The sequence below is a fragment of the Mustela nivalis genome (assembly GCF_964662115.1).
Source record: "Mustela nivalis genome assembly, chromosome: 6".
Classification (NCBI taxonomy): Eukaryota; Metazoa; Chordata; class Mammalia; order Carnivora; family Mustelidae; genus Mustela; species Mustela nivalis.
In genome coordinates, this window is record NC_139025.1 from 84233919 (window position 1) to 84259130 (window position 25212).

Here is a 25212-nt window from a genome sequence, read left to right on the forward strand (position 1 = left end):
GGACACAAAAGGGTGAAATGAAGTGAGTTTGTGAAATGAAGGGGGGAACAGAAAAGAGAAAAAAAGCTCTCTAGAGTGAGAGGGGTCTCGAATGGGTTGCCATTGTGGGCTTTCACTGGCAGTCTTTTTGAGAACTGACTAGGAAACTTAAATCTTCTTGATGTCTCTACCACTGAGCACTATGTTTACTTTTTCTTTGAAGCTTTGTAATTTTCAGTGGTCTAGCTGTAGCTGTTATAGAGATAGATAGCTTGTCTCTAATAAACGAGATAAACGAGGTAGTCTCATTAATCTCATTATATTCACTTATCTCTGGTTTTGTATGCCTTAACATTTTCCACATCTGGGATTTTTATGAACCTGAATTCCTAGCCCCCTATGTGAGGCTAGTCATGTAGCTGCCTACCTATCTCTCCCCACCTAGCTCTAGCTGTCCTTTACTAAGTAAGATACATACTTTTCTTAAGTAGGCTCCATGTCCAGTGTGGAGCCCAACATGGGGCTTGAACTCATGGTACTGAGATCAATACCTAAATTGAGATCAAGAGTCGGTGCCCCCACACAGAGTATTTTAAATCTGTATGAGCACCTTGTGGGTTTGATTGGCATTATTTTACATGAGGAAACTTGAGACATCTGCTGTAATTTTACAATGAAGTCATGGAAAGCTCACAGAATTTTATAAATTATCTCTTCTTCAACCAGTGGGGAAGCCAAGGCCTGAAGAAATTAAATGACATGGCCAAGATCAGTCAGCTACAGAACCAAGCTCTACCCCAGGTTTTCTGATTTCTAGGGAGGGACTTGAATGTGTAACTAGGACTTCAATAATGTGAGCTAGGCTTAAGATCTCTGGATCCTTGCATATAAGTAGTGAGGGCTCCCCTTCCCTTAGCTCTGACTAGAGAGGAATCTAATACCACAGCCCTGCTGGAAAAAACTGTCAAGAAGCAGCTGTCGAATTCTGGCTGGCCTTTCTGTGGCACTGCAGTCTTTTGCGAGGCTGGTCATAAGACAGGCAGATCGGATATCAGATGCCATCCTTTATTTCTCCTAGAATGCTAGTTATATGGCCTCCACTGTCTGTGGTTAATATGGTAATCTGTTTCTAGTGGAGTTGCTGGTGGCTTCCTTTGTCCTGGGCTGAAAAGTTATTTTAGTCTGGAGTGCTGCCCCTGGAATTTATATGTAAGGTATTCAGAAGGTTTGATATGTGGAAATCTTATGAGACCAGTGCTCTAACCCCTGAGCTATGGAGCCAGATATGTGGAAATCTTAAAAGCAGAGTGGAAAGGTTGATAACTGTCATAGGAATTTTATGTCCCAGAAGGCTGTTAGGATGGTAAATTATGGGTGAAAAACCATAAAGCTTCAGGTATATGTGTTTTTTTTTTTTTTTTAAGATTTTATTTATTTATTTATTTGTCAGAGAGAGAGCGCGAGCACAGGCAGACAGAGTGGAAGGCAGAGTCAGAGGGAGAAGCAGGCTCCCTGCGGAGCAAGGAGCCCGATGTGGGACTCGATCCCAGGACGCTGGGATCATGACCTGAGCCGAAGGCAGCTGCTTAACCAACTGAGCCACCCAGGCATCCCAGGTATATGTGTTTTAACTGTGTTTCCACTGCCTATCATTATGATAATCCAATAAAAAAGTGAAAGAGCCCTGCCCACAGACCAAACTCCAGAATTACAGTCTTCTCTATGGCTGTGGTGATCAGATTCACTGTTTTGTTGTTGTTGTTGTTGAAGGTTTTTATTTATTCATTTGAGAGAGAGAGAGAATACATGAGCGTTGGAGTGGCAGAGGGAGAAGGAGAAGCAGACTCCCCACTGAGCAGGGAGCACCACGCAGGCTGATACCAGGACCTGGAGATCAGGACCTGAGCTGAAGGCAGACACTTAGCTGACAGCCATGCAGGCGTCCCAAGATTCACTGGTTTTAGTTGACCAGGACACAGGGCTCAGCACAACTTTAAGACAAACTCTTGGTGACAATCTGTGCTTTATTCTCAAGGGAGCCTTTAGGAGAATGGCCTGATCTGATACTGGCCCTGGTCATGTTGACACATGGGAGTTCCCCTATTCTGAAGTGAGCTGTGCCCAGAACATAGTCCTATCCATCAATCTCAAGTGCACCCAGCCTCCTTGGACAGAGAATGTCTTGGTATCTAGTCAAACTGGAACCAAATCTTGGATCACTCTTAGGAACCAATTATTTCAGATTTACCAGAGCCAGGATCATCTGGGTAACTCAGATCTGGGAAGAGAAGGATGGTGCTCAAGCCGGCCTTCCAAATGTGTGAAGGACTTTCTCTGGCTCCTGTACGGGTCATCTGCCCTTAATAAATGCCCCCATCAACATGTAAACATGTATCCTGTTTCTTAGTGTGAACCCTCCTGAAGGCTCCTTGGTCAGCTCCTGTTGTCAGGTGAGACCTCCATGGTGACACAGCTGAAAGTGCTGCCATGGCATGGGTATAGAGGGCCAGGGTGAGGCGGGGGGGCCTGGCGCTCAGAGTATGACAGCTCAAGGGCTTTGCAACTTGGTGTGCATTAAATTGAACACAACCCAAGTAAGTTGAAAACAAAGACCTTTTTATTACTTGTTACAGTAAGGAGACAGGAAGATAGCTCTCAGAGTACTGTCTTCCTGTGGGGTTAGTACAAGAAACTTTTATTCGGTGTATTGGGGGCAGGGCAGGGAGCTTGTATATATATTAAGAAACTTAGAGATATTCTGTGCTTAGGCACTTTGAGTCAACGGAGCATGCCTAGCAGGTCAACATGCTAGTGCCTACACTGTATACTCAAAAAATGGCAGAAAACAACCCATAGGAGATCTTAATATTATAATAATAAGCTACACTTAACTTTAGGAGAATTCAGGGGGGCTTCTATGGCAGGTCCTCAGCTCCAAACTGGCCTAAACTGGCTCATATAAGAGGCATAGCTGGAGAAACACCAAGCTGTGGAGTCTCCTTGGCGGGCTGCTGGCTCTGCAAGACAAAACATTACTTCCCTGTTTTTTTCCTTCACCCTCCTCCCTTCTGCTGATGGCTTTCAGCCCTCAGATCTGAGTAATTCCCCTTTGCATCCCAGCCAAAAAGAGGATGGGATTTGTATTCCTGAAGTAGAGGACTTGGCATGGCCCTGTGCTGCTCAGGTGAAGAAGACCTTATCTGAGGAACATTCTGAAGTGGTCTGCAGTATTAGAAACAAAGTAGGTTCTTGTATTAACTCAGTTTGTTTCATCCTATTTTATATGCCACAGCTTACAAGCTTTTACAGTGCTAGAAAGCAAACATTTTAAAGTTGTTAGATGTTACAGAGATATGGCCCAACATTTTGTTTCTTAAATAATTTAAAACTTCTAGGAAAGTGGAAAATATAGCATAAAACATTCCTATATACCCTTCACCCAGGTTCTTTAACATTTAAACTCATTTTGCCTTTTTCTGTCTCTGTCTCCTTCTCATACATATATACATTTTCTGAGCCATTTTGAGAGTAAGTTAAAGATACTATGATCCATTATCCTTTAATACTTTAGTATTTCCTAAAAGAAAGGAAATTCTATATAATTATAGTATAACCCTTAAAATTAGGAAAATAACTATGTAATCAAAAGATGCCATTCAAATTTTGCCAACTGTCCCAATCACGCCCTTTATAGGCCCAGATTCCAGCCCAGGATCACACATTTGTTGTAATGTCTCTTTTGTACCCCCCTTCAACCTAGAACATTTCTTCAGACCTCTTTTTCATGGTCTTTATATTTGAAGAGTACAGGATGTCCCTCTATTTCAGTATTTTGCTATATGAAAGGGCTATATTTAACCAGCCCCCTGTTAAAGAACACAGCATATTCCTAGTTTTCCACAGTGTAAATCACACTGCAGTTAGTAGCTCTGAGCAATTTATCTGATTTTTCTGAAGTGGAATTGCTGGGTTAGACTCTACAGATTTAAAGTTTTGGCCCTCTTGCCAGATATACATCCTGAAAGATTGTACTTATTTATAATTTCACCAGTGATAGATGAGAATGACTACTCTCCACACCAGCATTAGCACTGGACATTTTCACTCCTCTTCATCTTGGCCAGTCAGGAAAAAGAAAAAAAAAAAAAACTTATGGGGCCCTTGGATGGCTCAGGTTGAGGGCCTGCCTTCAGCTCAGGTCATGATCAGGGTCCTGGGATCGAGCCTGCTTCTCCCTCTGCCCCTGCCCCCTCCCTGCTCATGATCTCTCTCTCACGCTCTCTTTCTCTCAAATAAGTAAAATCTTTTAAAAAATTCATTTCTTTGATTATCAATGAGGCTGAGCACCCTTCATGCTTGTTTTGTCTATTTTACTTTATTTTGCAAATTACCTTTGCCTGTTTTTCTGTTGGGCAGTTTCTGATTTTGTCAACTCATTCCTTGGTATTGAAGCCTTAAGTAAAGACACATTATGCATTTGAGAGCTTTGTTTCAACCTCTGTGGATATTATTCAAATTCTTAAATGAAATCCTGTTTCCTGAGTAAACATGTCAAGAATTACCCACAACAAGGTAACTGAACACCTGTAGGTCAACTCACCCCGACACCGCGCTCTGGGGCACAGCTGTAGGAACAGGAGGTGGGGGAAGGGGGAGAAGCAGTAAGGACAGAGAACAATTAACACCTAGACTATTTCTTTCCACTCACTGTCTCTAGGTGACTGTTTCAGTATCATTCTGGGTCAAGGTAGAGCAGTTTACCACTAATTTACTAGTTCTTACTCATTCCTTCCCTCCAAAATATTTGACGTGGAAGAATAAATGCAATAAATATTAATCTAAGGATAGGTCTTAATTATTCAACTTTAAATGCTATTAAAAGCCATCACTTATATTAGGTAAAGTACCCCATTTTCAGGTTCTTACTGTACGTTGCTAGGGGAAGTATGAAGCTGGGAAATACTGCTTTAGCTAATGTCGCTTTCCTCCTTTCTCCTGAATTGCAAAACTTACAGAAATAGCAGAGAATCTGCAAATGTCTGTGTGAGCCTATATGTGGTGCAAAGCCCAAATCTCAAATGATATCAGAAAACATGTCCACAAGAAAATGCACAAGGTCTACTATGTCTACAGGGAAGAATCCTGTCAAAAAAGTAAATCAGAAACAAATACATTCAGTTCTCATTTTTTAATCAACCAAATCCACCAGTTAACCACTTGTAGCCAATACTTACTGAAAGCCAAGTGTCAGCTGCTCTGAAAAACAGGAGACAAATATAACAAGCTCTTTATTTGATTTTGTTTATTATTTGACAGAGAGAGAGCGCACAAGTAGGCAGGGAGGCAGGCAGAGGGAGAGAGACAAGTAGGCTCCTCACCAAGCAAGGAGCCCGATGCGGGACTCAATCCCAGGACCGCGGGATCATGACCTGAGCCGAAGGCACATGCTTAACTGACTGAGCCTCCCAGGCATCCCAAATATAACATGCTCTTAACGAACATACAATCTAGGGGAGGAACAAGATAGACAAGACTGAAACATTAAGGGGCCATACCTGAGAAGGTGAAGTAGAACACACATTTTAAGTGGAGCAACAGTTTAGAGATGGGCAAAAACACTGCTCATGGGAACAGGGGCACGGGACTGTTAGGGGAGTTAGAAAGGCTTAATGGAACAGTGGCTTTGAGTCGGGCCTGAAGGGATGGTAAGATTTGCACAGGCTGGGGGGAAGGTGGTGGCTATCATGGCCCAGAGAACACAAGGCACAGAGGTGGCAGTCAGCAAGTTGCTCAGTGAAGGACATGTGAAAATGTGCATTTATTGAGGCATGCTGAGGACACAAGGCTGCCCCACAGATGCTGTGTCGGGCAGGAGGGTCACCAGCAGCTCCAGAACAGCAGGAACCATGAGGGACTAGTGTGTTGTAATGTTCTAGCCCATGCCAAACCATACTGGAGCCTAAAAGAAAGGAAACCTCAATAATACCAAGCCTACCTTGATTTTAAAATCTTGATATTTTGTTCATTATTTTTTGCATTAATTTTGATTTTTAAAAATACTGCATTAAAATATCATTTGTTTGGATGATTGCATTTTTCCGTACCCCCTTACATTTTTTGCTCAAGGCAGGTACCTCGCTTATCTCACCCCCATCCCAGCCCTGTGTTCTATTTCTGAAGTTCAGTGGTGGGAACATGGGTATTAATTTTATTTTCAATTATAAGCTACAGCTTACTCATGCTACAAATATTCTGTGGCTAGTAAACAGCACTTAATAAAAACAATTGAGATAAATTAGGATTTTAAGAAGATGAATTATGAACTTTGAAGCCTAAAAAGCACAACAGGGAAAAGAATCCTTTGTGCTTCTGAGTCGATCTTTAGGGGAGAGTAACTCTCTGTTGCTGCAGTGTATGAAGTGCAAGCAGAAAAGGGTTGTTTTGCTCACGTCTAAGTGGGTGAAAGGTAACTGTGTGTTTGGCGGGGGGGAGGGGGGTACCAGAGACTGCTGTCCACTTGGAGACAGGTCTTGAGTAACTCAGCTGCTGTAGCCCTCCTGACTCTGCAGCATGGCCCGAGGCAAGCTTCCACAAACGGGCCATACAAGGTGGGCTTGGCCCACATCCCACATACAAGAGACCCATCCAGGGGTACCTGGCTGGCTCTGCTGGTACAGTACGTGACTCTTAATCTTAAGGTTGTGAGTTTGAGCCCCCACTGAAGATAGTTTCCTTAAAATGACAACCACCACTACCAAACAACAAACCAATCAGCTGTCCTCAAAGAGAAGCTACTCAATTGGGCCATAGCATTTACCACAGCGCCATGGTTCAAGAAGCAGAGGAAGATTAATGAACTTTATAAATGTCTCAGGGCTATCTGCATCGAGGAGAAGTAGTAGTGTTTGACACAGAGAGTGTAACTAGTGCCTCTAAAATTGCAAAACCTGAAATCTATTCTCATTAGTAAACCAATGATCAATGAAGGACACTTTTTAGCCAAAGAAGTCAATTAGCATGCAGCACAGATCTCAGAAAAGGTCAAGGGCAAGGCTGAAAGGTGCAGGCTGCTTCCCACGCTTGCCCCAGTGCACCACACCGTCATTGGACATGGACCTCCCAGTCAGCACCGATGTTCAGTGAGAGCTTCTCCAGCTGCAGGGTGGCCATCTGGGCACAATAGGTAAAAGCCACAGGCTCATCTTTACCATCTAAATATCAAGACAGTAACAGGAAAAGTTTGATGAATATCTAGGAGAGAAAAATATTTCCTCTGAATCTATAAAAATATTATATATTTCTGACTCGGTCATAAAATCTGATATCCCACCTAGGAGAATCCAACTTAATATAGCACTTTTACACATGGATGTCCATGAATTTTTTTTAATTTAAAAAATTTTTTTTAAAACTTCTTAGAAAAAAGACACTTTATAATGACAAAGGCAAAACCTTATTCTTTTCACTCCCTCGGAAAAATTGTAGCTTCGGAACAGAAAGCCACAGCGGAACAGTTTCCACATAAACCGTTGTCTCCCGTCTTTGGCTGAATTTTTTAAACATTAAACATTCCATCATTTTGAATGCAAGACTGGTTGAAAGGAAATTGTAAGGAACAAAGTGATTTACCTAAGAAATCCAGTAGGTAAGAAATGATACAGCCTTTTAAGAAACTCCATAAACATGGGTAGGATTCTCTGGGGCTTCAGCTATCTACAGTTAAAAATACATTCAGAGAAGCTACAATATTATTTCAAGGCCCAAATAATTTCCCTTAGAAAAATATCCACAGCTTACGGTTCACAGAAGGCCCAGTTGATGAGGAGAAGCAGGATCGTCTTGCTCCCTCTAGATACTAGTATATTTGACCTCCATCAGAAAGTGCAGGGTCTACCTGGCTAAGTGTGCTATAATCAGTGTTAGGACTAATCATTTCTTTGCGGCAGATACTTCCATGTTTATAAAAACAAATGACCTATTTCCTCACCAGATGAACGGATAGTCACAGAAGATGGCTGTTTCCTGAGGCCTAGGACAAAGATCTGCTCCACCACACACTTGCTGGGATAATGACCTCTTTTGTCAGCACAACTGGAATAGATAAAAATGGTGTTAGGAAAATGAAAGAAATAAGAATTTGTACTGGTTATTAGGTCAATATTCTAGCCTTGGGAGTTCCCTTCCCACCTCTCCCTATGGAGGCCTGAACCATAAGGCTGTCATGTTTATCAGGATGAAGGGATGGAAACAAACGATTCCCTGTGCCAAGGAATGCCTAACCAGTAGACAAGCCAGTCTCCTTTTAACAAGCCATTTGGAGAGAAACTACCTAAGGACACTGAAGTCTCAAATGTGACTTGGACACTGCAATCAGATTTTAAGAAATCAGATACTTGGGCGCCTGGGTGGCTCAGTGGTTAAGCCGCTGCCTTCGGCTCAGGTCATGATCTCAGGGTCCTGGGATCGAGTCCCGCATCGGGCTCTCTGCTCAGCAGGGAGCCTGCTTCCTCCTCTCTCTCTCTCTGCCTGCCTCTCTGCCTACTTGTGATTTCTCTCTGTCAAATAAATAAATAAAATCTTTAAAAAAAAAAAAAGAAATCAGATACTTAATGTGATTGCTGAATGGGTGGATAAATGGGACTAATCAGAGCTTAAATTGAATTCTTTTTTATTTTTTAAAGAGTGAAGAACAGGAAGATGGAGACGATAAGGAAGAAGGTTCATAGAATGATTGAAAAATACTTCAGGGAAATTCCAGACCAAGATGGCAACATTTAAGAGGCCCCCGAATTTCCTTCCTCCCATGGATGCACTGAATGTAAAGCTACATGTGGAGCAATTCCCTTTTAGTGAATCAGAAACTAGCCGAGTAACTCTTGTATATCAGGTGACTGAGGAAATAGCCACATCAAATCACGTAGGAAAGGCTGAAACACATGGTAACCTCTACCCCAACAGAAGAGTGCCATACTGTTGGGAGGGGAACTCCCAACTCCCAACTTCTCTCTGAGAAGAGTGAAAAGTTTGGACAACACTCCTATTGCCCCAGTTTTAAGGCCCCCATCTGAGGTATGGACCCCCAACCAATCAGTAATTAAGTGTATTTGAACTAAATTCTCCAATCAATAGAGACAGAGTTGCTGAATGGTTATGAAGTCAAGACCCAACTATATGTTGCCTATAAGAGACCCACTTCAGCCTTAAGGACACATACAGACTGAAAGTGAAGGTATGGAAAATGATATTCCATGGAAATGGAGACTGGAAAAAAAAAGTAGGGATAGCTAATATTTATAACAGACAAAACAGACTTTATGCCAGAAATTGTAATTATAGACAACAAAGATTGTTATATAATGGGACAATTCGCTAAGAGGATATATAACACTTGTAAATATTTATGCACCCAATATCAGAGCACCTAAATATATAAAGCAGGTATTAGTAGATCTGAAGGTTGAAATAGATGGCAATAGAGTAATAGCAGGGGACTTCAATACCCCCACTTTCAACAATGGATAGATCATCCAGACAGAAAATCAGTAAGGAAAACTTGAACTTAAACTGCATGTTAGACCAGATAAATTTAACAGATATATATATAGAACATTCCATTCAACAGCAGGAAAACTCATATTGCTTTCAAGAGCACATGGAACATTCTCCAGGATAGATCATATGTTAGACTAAAAACAAGTCTTAACAAATTTAAAAAGACTGAAATTATATCAAGCATCTTTTATGACCATAATGGTAGGAGCATAGATACCAATTATAAGAAGAAAACTGGAAAATTCACAAATATATGGAGACTAAATAACATGCCCCTAAATAACCAGTGAGCCAAACAAAAAATCAAAAGGAAAATAAGATATCTTAGACAAATTAAAATGGAAACACAATATATAAAAACTTACGGGATGCAGCAAAAGCAATTCTAAGAGGGGAGTTTATAGCAATAGATGCCTACATTAAGAAAAAAAATCTTAAATAATCTATCTTTATATCTCAAGGAGCTACAAACTCCTTGAGGACAAACTAAGGCCAGAGTTACTAAGAGGAAGGAAATAACAAATATCGGAGTGAAAATAAATGGAACAGAGGCTGAAAAGATCCACAGGAATGATCAATGAAACTAAGAACTAGTTTAAAAAAAAATAAAATAGACAAATATTTAGCTAGACTCACCAACAAAAAAAGAAAGAGGACTCAAAATCAGAAACAATATCATTGTATGTTTACTATACTGGAATTTAAATTAAAAAATCAGGACTGAAAGAGATGTTACATTTGATACCTCAGAAATCCTAAGGATCATAAGAAATTACTATGAACAATTACACACCAATAAATTGGATAAACCAGAAAAATGGATAAATTCCTAGAACATACAACCTGCCAATACTGGAATCAGGAAGGAATAGAAAATCTGAACAGACCAATTACTAGTAAGGATACAGAATCCATAAACAAAAAACTGCCAACAAAGGAAAGTCCAGGACCAGATGGCTTCACTGTTGAATTCTATCAAACATTTTAAAGAATATCAATCCTTTTCAAATTCTTCCAAAAAATGGTACACTTCCAAATAGATTTTATGAGGGCAGCATTACCTTGATACTAAAGCTAACAAGGAGAGTACATGAAAAGAAAATTATAGGCCAATATTCTTTTTTTAAAAAAAGATTTTATTTATTTATTTGTCAGAGAGACAGACAGAGAGAGAGCGTGCACAAGAGCGAGCACAGGTAGACAGAGTGGCAGGCAGAGACAGAGCGAAAAGCAGGCTCCCTGCTGAGCAAGGACCCCCTGATGTGGGACTCGATCTGAGGATGCTGGGATCATGACCTGAGCAGAAGGCAGCCACTTAACCAACTGAGCCACCCAAGCGTCCCGAGGCCAATATTCTTGATGAACACAGATGAAGAATTACTTAACAGAGGACCACACACCATGATCAAGTATTATTTATTTCTGGGATCCAGAGATGCTTCAACATAGGCAAATTAATAAATGTGATATATTACATTAACAAAAAGGATAAAAATAATATGATTATTTCCGTAGGCATAGGAAAAGCACTTGACAAAATTCAACATCCTTTCATGATAAAAATTCTAAAAAAATTGGGTACAGAAAGAATGTATCTCAAGGTGCCTGGATGGCTCAGTGGGTTAAGTGTCCAACTCTTGATTTCATCTCAGGGCATGATCTCAGGGTCATGAGATCCAGCCCAACATCCGGCTCCATGCTGAGTGTGGAGCCTACTTAAGATTCTCTCTCTCCCTTTCCCTCTGCCCCTTCCCACTCCCATGCTCGTGCTTTCTCCCCCTAAAAAAAAAAAAAAAAAGAAAGAAAAAAGAAAGAATGTACCTCAACTTAATAAAAGTTGTCTATGACAAGCCCACAACTAACATCTCAATGGGGAAAACTGAATCAAGATCAGAAACAGGAAAAGGATGCCCACTTCTCACCATTTTTGTTTAACATTGTACTGGACATCTTAGCAAGAGCAATTAGGTAGGAAAAAGAAATAAAAGATATCTAAGTCAGAGAGGAAGAAATAAAATTGTTTGTATTTGCAAATGGAAATAGGGAGAAGATGGTAAAAGGGTACAAATTTTCTGTTATAAGATGAATAAGGTCTGAGTATCTAATGTATAATATGGGGACCACAGTTGACAGTACTATATTGTATACCTGAAATTTGCCAACAGAGTAGAAAAAAAAAGTATGAGAGGTGATGGATGAGTTACTTAACTTGATGGTGGGATTCCTTTTATAGCATATACATATAGTGAATCACTGTGTTGTACACTTTAAATATATTACCACTTTACTTGTCAATTATTTAGTGAAGCTGAAGAAAAGTACTCCACAAATGGCTTTCATCATTAATTTCTTTAAATAGTACCTTAAGATATTAGCTGTTTTTGAGGATCACATATTTAAGAAAGCACACGGCTTTTTAGCTGCCATTACCTGTTCATCAAAACTCCTGACAAGAATGAAAACTTCCTGTGCAAGAATTGCTTCTGGTGGAGGTACTGGAACGAATGACCATCGTCAAGATAGAATTCACCCATGGCAGAATCCTGGAGATTGAATCATAGAGAACATGTTTATATAATAGCTTACTAGGAAAAGAATGTCATCCACTAAAGGGACTAAAAAAATTTGTGAAAAATTTTATTAAAAAATTAATATTCAAGCTGTACAATGTAGTCATATAAATATGTACATTCAATACCAATTAGTAAAATAATATGCATAAGGAAGTCACGTAAGAGGAGCTCAGAAAGTTAGATCTTGTTGAAAAAAATTTAAACTACAAAATATGGCCAGTGGCATAGGTGGCTTCTTTGAAAATACTACCCTAGAATGTGATGACAGGTCAAGAAAAGTTCCCAGAATGAACCTAAAGTTAAAAAGATTTAGTATATAACAGATGAGATCAGCTATTTTTATCTTTATCCTCCATTTAGAGGATAGCATCTAGTTACTACTTCCTTTCAGAGGACCCCTTTGGCAAGTTAAACAAAGGCACAGCACCCCATATGGCTGTTTATTAATCATTGACAGTGCTTGATGTGCTATGGATCTCCTGTATTTATTATGTGGTCTGAGACTTGTAATTTGGCCCAAAAAGAATGTCTAAGTGAAACAGATGGAAAAGCAAGTTTAATTATTCTATATTTGCATAAGAGTATGAATTTATGTTCAGTTCTGTAGAAGAGTAAGAGTTTGTGTTGGTACTATAAGGGGGCAAATGGATAGGATGGGAGTCTGCTATAGGTTTCATTTGGCTCAAAAGATCTTCTAAAAGGACATACAAATTCTGGATCCTTCTGAGCTTTACCCCAGAAGATTTTAGTTGTTTGAGCCAGCTGATGAGAACAGAAGTCATTGTGTGGGGTTGTTGTTCCTGAAATGCTGCAGATACTGTCATCCTTTTATAGGAGACGGACTTTTAGGGCTAATCCATGTGGCAGGCTGACTAGACCCAATGGGCATTTGGTCCAGTGGTAATCAAGGCCAAGCTGCAGGGCACCAAGGGTCACAGTGTCCCAGAGGAAATTTCTATCATTTCTAATTCTTGGAGCTCTCTCTTTTTTTTTTTTAATTAAAGATTTTTATTTATTTATTTGACAGACAGAGATCACAAGTAGGCAGAGAGGCAGGCAGAGAGAGATGGGGAAGCAGGATCCCCGCCGAGCAGAGAAACTGATGTGGGGCTTGATCCCAGGACCCTGGGATCATGACCTGGGCCAAAGGCAGAGGCTTTAACCCACTGAGCCACCCAGGCGCCCCTAATTCTTGGAGTTCTCTTAAGAAAAATTCCAGGAAAGGCAGACAAGGTGGACAATGATTCAGAAATGATTCAAAACTTTGATTTCTAGAAAAACATCAGGAGCACCTGTTCCATCACTGGGGCTTATTATTTTTACATAGTGTCCCATATTCAAAAGACCACTACTCCTATAAATTGATAAAGTAATAACGAATGAGATGTGTAAAGGTAACATCTTCCAAATACCTTAGTGCTTAGAGCAACCTGGAGTCCATATGGGGAATCGGTCATGTAGCCTGTGGATTTTCCTACAGTCGTCTTTATTGGTACTATACTTCCACCTCGCTGAAATACCGGTATCTATAACAGAACAATACTCTCAGGGAAGGAGTAGTCATAAAAAGTGATTTCAATGTAGAATCTAAAAATATTTCATTGCATGAGATTCCCATTCTTTGCAAGTATACACTCAGAGGCAAAAAAAATCTGTGAGCATAGAGATGGAAAATATGGAACTGCTAGCATTAAAAGTAAAAGAGTTCAAAGATTAAAAATTGTCAATTTTTTAATTATCAGGGAAACTTCTCACCCTTCATCAACTTGTTATCTATTCTGCCTATCCTATCAGTAGTTCCTATTTGGTATTTTACATTTTCTTTTCTTTTCAAAAGATTTTATTTATTTATTTGACAGAGATCACAAGTAGGCAGAGCAGCAGGCAGAGAGAGAGGAGGAAGCAGGCTCCCTGCTGAGCAGAGAGCCCAATGTGGGGCTCGATCCCAGGACCCTGGGATCATGACCTGAGCCGAAGGCAGAGGCTTTAACCCACTGAGCCACCCAGGTACCCCTGGTATTTTTTAATTTTCTTGTCAACACAATACACATGTTTATTTCTAGGGCCCTGTTAAGGAGTGAGTTTTTGTGCCTGTTTAAGTAGGCCCACATATATGTGCATATGCATATAAAATATTATGATTTCTTTGTTTCAGAGAGATGACTCTGTCCTTACTATGGTCTATACCCTTCCTGCTCCCAGCTTCCCTGAATCACCAGGATGATGGACTCAATTCTGAGAGTAAATTTGTGAAACTTCTGTTGTAGAAGCCACCAAAGACACATGAAGTAACTCTAAGCACAATGTTATAGGTATGGCCCATACCTATAGTTCTTCTGGAATGGCATTCCAGCAAGGAAAGCCCAGTAAATTTTCTAGGTCCCCATACAGTCCTCTGCAAGGAAGCTCTTTGAATCATATGGGGGCTTGTACTTCGTTCTGAGTAAAGTACAAGAGGGAAAAAAGCACAAGAGTATAAATGAAGGTGGGAGTGAAGGTGGAGTAGTTAAGATGTCCACCCTCGGCTTGACTCATAGTTGGCAGCAAGAAATAACGCACATTTATCTTCCCCTCATCAACCAATCACTTCTTTTCTTTTTTTCCCAAAGACCAAGGTTGTAAGTTAGCACAGTATGGGCTGTGAAGTGGGAGTGCAGCTGACCTGGGGTCTTATCTGCCACAATCTAACCACAACCCTGAACAAGTAAATGAACTTCTCAGAATGCAGGTTCTTCACCAGTAAGCACGAAGGATTGAAGTAGATGAATGTTAAGATCTTTTTTAGATCTGAAAGTTGACATCTGAAATTGTTTTATTATGGAGATCATACTACTGATAACAGCTTTAAAAAATAATGTCAAAAATAATGTCTTTATTAATTTGAAGACTACTTAGGGCCTGCAGCATTGGTTGTGATTTAGTGGCAAGAGCACACTTCCCTTCGCAGGTTCAGTCTAGATGGGCCCCCTTGACTCTACTGTCGTTAATTGACAGCCTTCCCTTGGGCGTAGAGGGCCTGCCAGGGTTACAACTGAAAACTCAGGTTTTATGACTTGGTCCTACAGGAGGACATTCTGTATGGTGTGTGTGGTAAGCACCATTTTTACTCTGCTTTTAGTGTTATTATTTTTCTTTTCTTTTTTTAAAATTTATTTTCAGCGTAACAGTATTCATTGTTTTTGCACCACACCCAGTGCTCCATACAATCCATGCCCTCTCTAATACCCACCACCTGGTTCCCCCAACCTCCCACCACCCCGCCCCTTCAAACCCCTCAGATTGTTTTCAGAGTCCATAGTCTCTCATGGTTCACCTCCCCTTCCAATTTCGCTCAACTCCCTTCTCCTCTCCATCCCCCATGTCCTCCGTGTTATTTGTTATGCTCCACAAATAAGTGAAACCATATGATAATTGACTCTCTCTGCTTGACTTATTTCACTCAGCATAATCTCTTCCAGTACCATCCATGTTGCTACAAAAGTTGGGTATTCATCCTTTCTGATGGAGGCATAATACTCCATAGTGTATATGGACCCCATCTTCCTTATCCATTCGTCCGTTGAAGGGCACCTTGGTTCTTTCCACAGTTTGGCAACCTGGCCATTGCTGCTATAAACATTGGGGTACAGATGGCCCTTCTTTTCACTACATCTGTATCTTTGGGGTAAATACCCAGTAGTGCAATGGCAGGGTCATAGGGAAGCTCTATTTTTAATTTCTTAAGGAATCTCCACACTGTTCTCCAAAGTGACTGCACCAACTTGCATTCTCACCAACAGTGTAAGAGGGTTCTCCTTGCTCCACATCCCCTCCAACACATGTTTCCTGACTTGCTAATTTTGGCCATTCTAACTGGCGTAAGGTGGTATCTCAATGTGGTTTTAATTTGAATCTCCCTGATGGCTAGTGATGATGAGCATTTTTTTTCTTAGACATACAAATAGAAATATATGGAGAAGAGTTGTTTGTCTTTGATGTTTCATACTGTGAAGTCAGGCTATATGCTGATACTTTTTTCTCATGTTTCCATGGCGTTATTGGTATAATTTGCATGCCCTACAACTCATCTATTTAAGGTGTACAATTAAGTGTTTTTTGAGTATATTGAGAGTCATGCACCTGTTACCACAATCAATTTTAAATCATTTTCATCATCCCCCAAAGAAACCTTGTACCCATTAGCAGTAATTTGCCATTGCTCCCAAACTCTCTCCCTTCCTCAGCCCTATGCAACCCCTCATCTATTTTTTGTCTATGTGGTGTTATCCAGAACACTAATGTCCCTGGTTCCTTCTATGTAGGCACATGTTATGGACTAAATGTCTGTGTCCCCCCCCCCAATTCCTATGTCGAAGCCCCAACCATCAATGTGACTGTATTTGGAGATAGGGCCTTTAAAGAGATAATTAAGGTTAAATAAAGTCAGAGAGTGGGGCCTTAATCTGATAGGATTAATGTCTATAAGAAGAGACATAAGAGAACTTACTCTCTCCCTCTGCCATATGAAGACACAGCAAGAAGGTGGCTGCCTATATGTCAGGAAGAGAGTCCTCACTAGGAGCTGAATTGTTGGCACCTTAATCTGGGGCATCTAGCCTCCAGAACTGTGAGAAAACAAACTTCTGTTGGTTAAGCCGCCACATCTGTGGTAGTTTATTATGGCAGCCGAAGGTAAAAATGCACAACAGGTAAAAATGACAGTCTGAAAATTACTTACAGTGTCTAAGGCTACCTGGACCTTCACAGTACGTGCTCCTTCCCAATGAGCAAATGTTTTAGAGTCATACCAGACCTGGAAAGGAAGAGACCCTAATGAAAAAGAGTATAAGAGCAACTCTGCTCACAATTTCATTATTTAGTGAAGCATTCATTTTACCTGGATTTTGAATAACTGGAAGGCTAAAATAAGTATAGTTTTAAAAAAATCTTGAGTAGAAGTTAGGAAGGACATATATTTTTAAGAAGATCCCAAAGGACTAACCTAGTACTGTGATGGATTAAGTTCACTAAAAGGTCATTCATTTGTCCATCTGTCCATCCAGAAGTTATTTGTCCAACAACCTACCACATGCCCAGCACTGCTAGGCATGCATGAGTGAACAGAAAGACTTCCTGCCCTCACGGATTTTATTATAGTCTGGTCATCTCATAAACTTAATGCATTTAGAGTAAAAAAGATGATGGAAGAAAGAAAAAGCAGTAACAAAGAAGAAGAACACACTGTAAGCAAATAAATTACAAACGAGGCAGAAGGAAAGTGAAGTGTCAGAGAAGGAAATATATCCGGGAGAAAGACAAATGGAAACTTGGATCACTACCATAGTTATTTTTTAGCACAGTTCAATTCATGGAGGAAGTTCAAATTCTTATCTGGGATCCTAATCAAGGCGGTTTAGTTGCTGAAGTACCCAAAAGGTCCAACAAAGTAATTTGATAGGATAAATCCTTAAGACGCCACCAATAGCAGTAGTATGGAAACAAAAACCTCTTTTTCTCTCTTTCAGCCCAGTATGATTTCTGGCAGCCACAGTCTATTTCACAAGGTCACCTCCTGGGATTACCATATCCTTTCTAGAGCTCCCGTCCTGCAGTGAAGGTGAGAGGGCTGTGGCCTATCGCCAGCCCCAGTGACTCTAAGTTCAACAGGATCTACCCCACCTTGTCTCCATGTATTATCCTTGGCTAGATCCAATTTGCTAATGTTTTGTCAAGGATTTTTGTGTCTGTGTTTATGGGGGATATTGTCTTAGCTTTCTTTTCTTACAAGGTCTTTTATTTGACAAATTCTAGTAGCTTTAGATAGAGTAGTGAGAGTGAAAGGCAAAACAAACTGAATTAAGTAAGATTTTGAGATTACCTGTCTACCATTTCCAGAACTAACTAGAGTAATTAGAATAAGAGGTATATGTATAGGGTGTGTCCTCTGGTGCTATATACAAAGGGTAAAACTTGGAAGGGTTGGAAGGCTTCCAAGGGAAGCCTTGGAAGGGTAAAACTGGCATAAAGTCCTATGTAGATCAGACCTAGTGCTCAGTCACCAACCTCCTCAGTAAGTACGTACAGAAGGCTTACTATCTGTCAGGTACCTGTCTAGATGCTGGGGATAGAGAGTGAATGTAATAGAGGAAAATCACCTAAGAAGCCCTTAAGAAGCTAATGTTCTAATGGGGGAGAAAGGTCATCAGCAAAACATATCAGTAAATACCACGAATGTTAAAGATGTTAGGTTCTGTGGGAAAAATGAAGGATGAAGTGGGGCTGGACAGTGGGAGTGGTCTGTAATCTTAACTAGGTAGTCAGGGAAGGCCTCACTGAGAAAAATCTATTTGAGCAAAGACTTCAAGTAGAGAGAATGGGCCATCTAGAAAAATGGGGGAAGAGTGACAATGAGGGGCTGTAGGTAGCCCCCTTGCACAGTGTGATGTGGTACTAGCTAACTGGTGAAGTAAAAATATGGCAAGAAATAGCTTGGCTCATCTCCCTAGGGTTTTGAAGATATGAGAGAAACAATCACAGAACACTTTGGGAAACAGTGTTGAACGAATGCATTATACAGTCATTGCAGTGTTTTTGCAATGATGATCATTAATAAAAAGTTTTTGTTAAATTAATTTAAAAATTCATTTGTGGCTATGTCAGAAGGAGAGCTAGCTCTTCTTAATGCGAGCCTACTGCTTTGTTAAAATTGACTTGAGAAATTCTCAGTGAACTGCTAGGCAGGACAATTTATTTAGATGTTGTTGTATTTGACCTTTTTCTCAAATTTTTACTTGGTGGTGGAACCTTTATCTTCATCTTAGATGAGGGGGATCCCTCATCTAAGAACTACACATTACTGGAGAAACCAAGAGGGAAGAACGTAATTGATGAACATTCTGACGAAAAGCCTGGATATCATCCTATCAGTAAAGACAAGTGTACTGGGCTGAATGGTGGCCCCTCCAAAAGTTATACACACTTAATACTGGGAAGGAGTGAATATAACTTTCTATGGTAGCAAATTTGATTAAATTAAGGATCTCAAGATTAGAAGGTTATCTGGGATTATGCAGGTGGGCCCTGAATGTCATCATAAGTGTCCTAATAAGAGAAACAGGAGACACAAACATACAGAGGAAAAGGCGTGTGAAGACAGAGGCACAGAATGGAGTGATGTGATGTGGCTACAGAGCCAGGAACCACAAGAACCGTGGGCAGCGGCAGCTGCCGGAGCTAGGAGAGAGGCATGGAAGATATTCTCCTTCTGGACCTCCAGAAGGAACTTACCCTAGTGACACCTTGATTTTGGGCTTCAAGCCTCCAGAACTGGGAGAGGATACATTTGTGCTATTTCAAGCCACCAGATTTGTGGTAATTACGGCCTTAAGAAACTAGCACAGGGGGGCGCCTGGGTGGCTCAGTGGGTTAAGCCGCTGCCTTCGGCTCAGGTCATGATCTCAGGGTCCTGGGATCGAGTCCCGCATTGGTATATGTGCTGCCGAAGCGAGCACTCGAGTCCCGCATTGGGCTCTCTGCTCGGCAGGGAGCCTGTTTCCTCCTCTCTCTCTCTGCCTGCCTCTCTGCCTTCTTGTGATCTCTCTCTGTCAAATAAATAAATAAAATCTTTAAAAAAAAAAAAAAAAAAAAGAAACTAGCACAGGGAAAAGTGTAAAGCTGAATGGACAGAGAACACTTGGGTTGATGTTTTGCATTTGCTTCACCAGTACCTGGCAGTACTAAGCAGCGAGCATGGCCTGGCTCAGCCACCTCATCACCTGCCTAGACAGTCCAAGCGTATTTTTTTTTTTTTTAATTTAAACTCTAGTTAGTTAGCATAGACTCCAATATTGGTTTCAGGAGTAGGATTCAGTGATTTATCACTTATAAACAACACCCAGGGGTCATCACAAATGCCCTCCTTAATGCCCATCAGCTATCTGGCCCATCCCCCACCTACATCCCTCCACCAACCCTCAGTTTGTTCTCTATAGTTAAGTCTCTCATGGTTGGTTTCCCTCCCCACCTCCCTTTTTTTCCATCCCATATGTTCTGTTTTCTTTCTTTTTTTTTCTTAAGATTTTATTTATTTATTTGACAGACAAAGATCACAAGTAGGCTGAGAGGCAGGCAAGAGAGAGAGGAGGAAGCAGGCTCCCTGCTGAGCAGAGAGCCTGATGTGGGGCTCGATCCCAGGACCCTGGGATCATGACCTGAGCCGAAGGCAGAGGCTTTAACCCACTGAGCCACCCAAGCTCCCCCTTCTATTTTATTTCTTAAATTCCACATATAAGTGATATCATATGCTATTTGTGTTTCTCTGACTTATTTTGCCTAGCATAATACACTTTAGCTCCATTCACATCACTGCAAATGGCAAGATCTCATTCTTTTTGATGGCTGAGTAATATTCCATTGTATATACACACCACATCTTCTTTATCCATTCATCAGTCGATGGACACGTGGGCTCTTTCCATAGTTGGCTATTGTGGACATTGCTGCTATGAACATCAGCGAGCATGTGCTACTTCGAATCACTATGTTTGTTTCCTTTGTATAAATACCCAGTACTGCAATTGCTGGGTCATAGGGTAGTTCTATTTTTAACTTTTTGAAGAGCATCCAAACTGTTTTCCATAGTCAGTCCAGGGACATAGGGGTCTCAAATCAGTTTGGTAACCTCGATGGTAACCTTCTCCCCCTGCCTGCAGAAGCCTGTGGTGATGCTCAAGGACTTTCTCCAGGATCTGTCTCCTCCTTGCTCTCCATTCCATACACTCTTTCCCTGGTCTGGTGCCCCAAGTTTCGGCCCTGCCTCTTCTCCTGGCCCCTCTGCATATATCCTTGGTCTGTCTCTGGAGATTGTTGCTGTTATTCTCCATGGCCCTCTGCTCTGCAGCCCACGGGCTAATCCCACCTCTTCCCCAGGCTCTGCCTGGGTTCAGTGCTGTGGGCTCTAGCAGTGCAGGATGATATTTTATACTGCAATAATAATCAATGACAATAACAAACAAGAGCTGGAAGGCTCATGGAACATAAAGGGAAATTGCCACTGTTAATTTTTACCCACTTTGGTGAGTGTCCACAGACCAGATTTTGGTACCAAAAACTTAGGAATTATTTATTTATTTATTTTTAAAAAGATTTTATTTATTTATTTGACACACAGAGAGAGATCACAAGTAGGCAGAGCAGCAGGTGGGGGTGGGGGGAAGCAGGCTCTCTGCTCAGCAGGGCAGAGAGCCCGATGAGGGGCTTGATGCCAGGACCCTGAGACCATGACCTGAGCCGAAGGCAGCAGCTTAACCCACTGAGCCACCCAGGTGCGCCAAAACTTAGGATTTAGTCAGAGCCAGAACCAAAGAGCAAAGTTTCTTTTTACTTATGCTTCCCCCCAGAGACTGACACCTCTTACCAGACTAAAGATTTCTTCCTACTCAAAGCCTCAGTATGTTTATAAGGAGTCACTTACACAAGCCCAAGTGTGAAGGTAAAGAACCATGCTCACTCTCCTTGGGCTTCTTACCTATTCATCTTTCTCCCTGCTCTTCCATTAAGTTTCTTTTCCTCTGAGGTCATGACCTACAAGAATCTTCAGTAGCTATAGGCATTTGGCCTGTCTTCACAACTGCATGATGCAGAAATCTATTTCCTAACAGGGGCTAATTCATTAGAATGAAGGGAGGAGACAGGAGACATGCAAGATATGTGGCTGTTTGTTATTTATTCTTACCTCATTTGATCCTGGCAGAAAAACATCAACTGTGCTGGCTTTTGGTTCTGTGACTGGATGAACCAATAAAGCACTTCCTGAAAAAAAAAGAGAAGAAATGAAGTTGAATATCGTTCTAAGAGGCCTGAAAACATCCTCCTTTCAGTGCTTTTGTGGTGTTAGAGACCACTCAACTATGAACTTGGTGAAAGTAGAGACCTTGGTTAGTTGAACCAATGATTCATCAGAGAGATGCATTGTAAGATAGAGGACTGGTGCTCAAAATGGGACTGTATTATTACTTATCATTTATCCACTTAGGGTGTATCAGGATAATAGGGAGGGACCCTGACACAGTCTATCAGTCTCATTTGCACATAGCTGCTAGTGTGCCAGGAGTCTGAAAGAGCCATCACATTACTCCAGGTGCATCACTGTCCACTGTAAGTGATTTTGCAAATGGTGAGCCTACATGGTTCTGTTATCCAGAACCATGATTAGCACAGAGTAGAGTATATCCATGGACAGTTATCATTAGGAAGGCTGTAATTCTCTTAAAAGGCAATCTAGGTTATTAATTTTGTTTTGACTGTGGCACCACATGTATGTAAATTTCATCCATTTATGAATTCACTCTTTAATTGTACAAATATTTACTGAGTTCCAGGTGAGTGCTAGGTATAATGCTAGGCTCTGGAGATACAGTGGCAAATAAGACAATGTCCCTGCCCTCATGGGAGTTTGCAGTCAGTAAAGACAGATATTACAATTTATTTAGAGTTAGACCAAATACCAAAAAGGCAAACACACAAAATGGAATGAAAGTTATGTAATAAGAGGGACTGAGTTTGACTAGTTAGTGTGTAATTAGCTATTAGAAGCAATTCTGGTCAGGGAATTGTTCTCGAAGGGAGCAACTATTTAAACTGAGACCCAAGAAAGAAGGGAGAGGTAGCATTAGGGTTTTTACATTTTGATTTCCACATTTTATTTTTAAAGATTTTTATTTATTTATTTGACAGACAGAGATCACAAGTAGGCAGAGAGGCAGTCAGAGAGAAAGAGGAGGAAGCAGGCTCCCTGCTGAGCAGAGAGCCTGATGTGGGGCTGGATCTCAGGACTCTGGGATCATGACCTGAGCCGAAGGCAGAGACTTTAACCCACTGAGCCACCCAGGCACTCCGATTTCCACTTTTTAGAAACAGAATGCACCTTTTGGGCAACTCTCTGTTCAGCTTGGTTTTTGAGTCCTATTTATGAGATGATAAACTTCCATATCCTGGATTTGGTGGTCAACCCTTGTTAAAAAGAGGCCACCACCACCACCACCACCACCAATTACTGTATTTTACCTATGACGTAAGCTCTCAATCTTTACTGTGACCCTCTGGTCTACTGTTTTCTACTTCCATTCCCTATAGGGGTATCATTAGGCTCAGGAGTGGAACCAGAACAAGAATCTCAAATTGCGTCCACAAATAGGATGGATTTATATGAAGTTAACAACATGAGAAGTGAAAAGAGATCTATCATTCCACAGAAGAGAGCTATCACTCCACTAATATACTAAAAATCTTAATGACAGAATTTCTTTTACTTTTATTTTTTAGTTTTCTTGAGACTAGGGATTTATTTTTCTTTAGTGCTCTTATACTAGGAAATGTAACAAAAACATAATTACAGCATTTATCATAACAATAATTAATCAAGAAATGCTCACCCAGCATGTATTCATCTTCTACCCCAAAAGTGTCTAATTCCTCTGGGAACTCTATCCACAGAGGTCTGCGGAAAGAGAAAAAAAATTCTTATTTCAACATCATTAGATGTTTTATTGTGGTTAAATCACTTATATTTTCAATTTTATAATTACTCAAAGGAAATTGGAAAAAACAAATAGTCAAGACTCTTCATGATTTAAGATTTTATGAACAACTGGCAGGATTACTATATATTTTCTAATGTGAAAAAGCGATTTACTTGCTGAAATGCTCCAATGAAAGATTGAGAATTCTGGTACCTGTAATTTTTCCTTCTGATTGTTGAGTACTAAGCACTACTCTGAAGGCAGAATTAGAGTTCTGTACAAATCAAATGCTTAACACATTCAGCATGGTACAAATTGTTTGTAAAACCATAGTTTATAATGATATAAAATCTGTGCCACGTTTTTATGCTGCCACAGCCTTTCATGCATCCTTAATCATTATCTATTTAAAAGAAAAGAATTGGTATTACTTGTTTTCAAGCAGGCAGTGGTTTGGGAGGGTTGAGAAACTTGTGTGGTTTTTTTTTTTTTTTTAAATTATTGTTTTACACAACTATCTAGGAGGCATCTGGGCTTAAAAGATAATAAAATCTTCAATATCTGTGCATCTGGATATCAACCTAATGGTTCTAATATTTTTTTTCAACCTCATGAGTAAAGGGTATTCTTTAGTAAGAGAAACTTATTTTTAGTTTATTCACTAGCCTTTGTAATAATGTATCCCTTTCCTACTGAATAGTAGTAAGGAAGCAGTAGTCTCAATCTGGTTAATGTCTAGAATCATGAGGGAAATGTCTAACAAATATAGATCTTGAGATCTACCCAAGGAGATTCCTAGTAGGTCTGGAGGTGTGGCCCTAGAATCTACAGTTTTAAAGAGCTCCCCTGGTGATTCTCATCTGAGCCAGGTTTAGGATCAGCTAATCTGGAAGCCTCATTGTATTATGTGTGTCTCTGCAACATTCTCTAACCTAGAAAGATGCTTTTTCACACCCTGCCTCTAAAATAGGATCAGAATAGAATTTATACACTGGGAAAAATGTTCACCTCAAACTTGGAATGGTTTAACCCTAAGGTAAGATAGAGCCCAGACTGGCAGAATAAATTGTTCTTCATGAGAGGATTCTTGTGGATTAAATAGCAAATTCAGTTACGGTCACTTCTTTTTCTTTGAAAAATCGGTCTCCTCTCAAATATTAAAACTTGAATCACAAAGTAGTAGGGGATGTGGCTTTTTTTAGACCTTAACTCTTTGGCCCTTCTCACAGTTGGTGCTCAGTAATCTGAAGGGCACTTGATGAAACACATGGCTTTTCTGTTGGAAATCACGGTATAATTACTCCATTCCCCAATGGCCAGGGGTTTTTCTGGTGTTGACAACCCGGGAGGCCTGTTTACCTCATGACAGGCTGGGCTGTCACGTGTGCGCAGTAGAACAGAGAATACCAATAGGGCAGGAGGGTGTAGCGCTGCCGGATGGCTTCCCGGATGAGCTGCGTGTATTCCTCCCCAAAGAGCCAGGGTTCCCGCCGCTTGGTGTTCATGGTGGCGTGGCCACGGAAGAAAGGCTGGTAGGCTCCAGCCTGGTACCATCGCACTAGCAGCTCTGCCTCCGGATTCCCAATGAAGCCGCCTACGTCAGCTGATTA

At 40.8% G+C, this 25212-nt stretch overlaps 1 protein-coding gene across 5 annotated transcripts in view; it reads right to left on the reverse strand.

The window, feature by feature from the left end:
- Positions 1–5152: 5152 nt before the first annotated feature.
- The window catches only part of GANC (glucosidase alpha, neutral C), a 73896-nt gene continuing 53836 nt past the window's right edge, over positions 5153–25212 (reverse strand). For 3 of the 5 annotated variants that reach the window (XR_014312981.1, XM_082735465.1, XM_082735463.1), the window contains 7 exons: positions 24962–25205; positions 23516–23580; positions 21817–21893; positions 16822–16896; positions 11962–12074; positions 7967–8070; positions 5153–7190 (listed from right to left, as the gene is read on the reverse strand). Coding sequence is in view for 4 of the 5 variants with exons in the window: in XM_082735465.1 (XP_082591591.1) it covers positions 7081–7190; positions 7967–8070; positions 11962–12074; positions 16822–16896; positions 21817–21893; positions 23516–23580; positions 24962–25205 (788 nt within the window). In the remaining variant the exon portion in view is untranslated. Of the gene's footprint in view, positions 7191–7966; positions 8071–11961; positions 12075–13516; positions 13631–16821; positions 16897–21816; positions 21894–23515; positions 23581–24961; positions 25206–25212 lie in introns of all 5 variants that reach the window. The other 2 variants (XM_082735464.1, XM_082735462.1) reach the window with 1 other exon arrangement.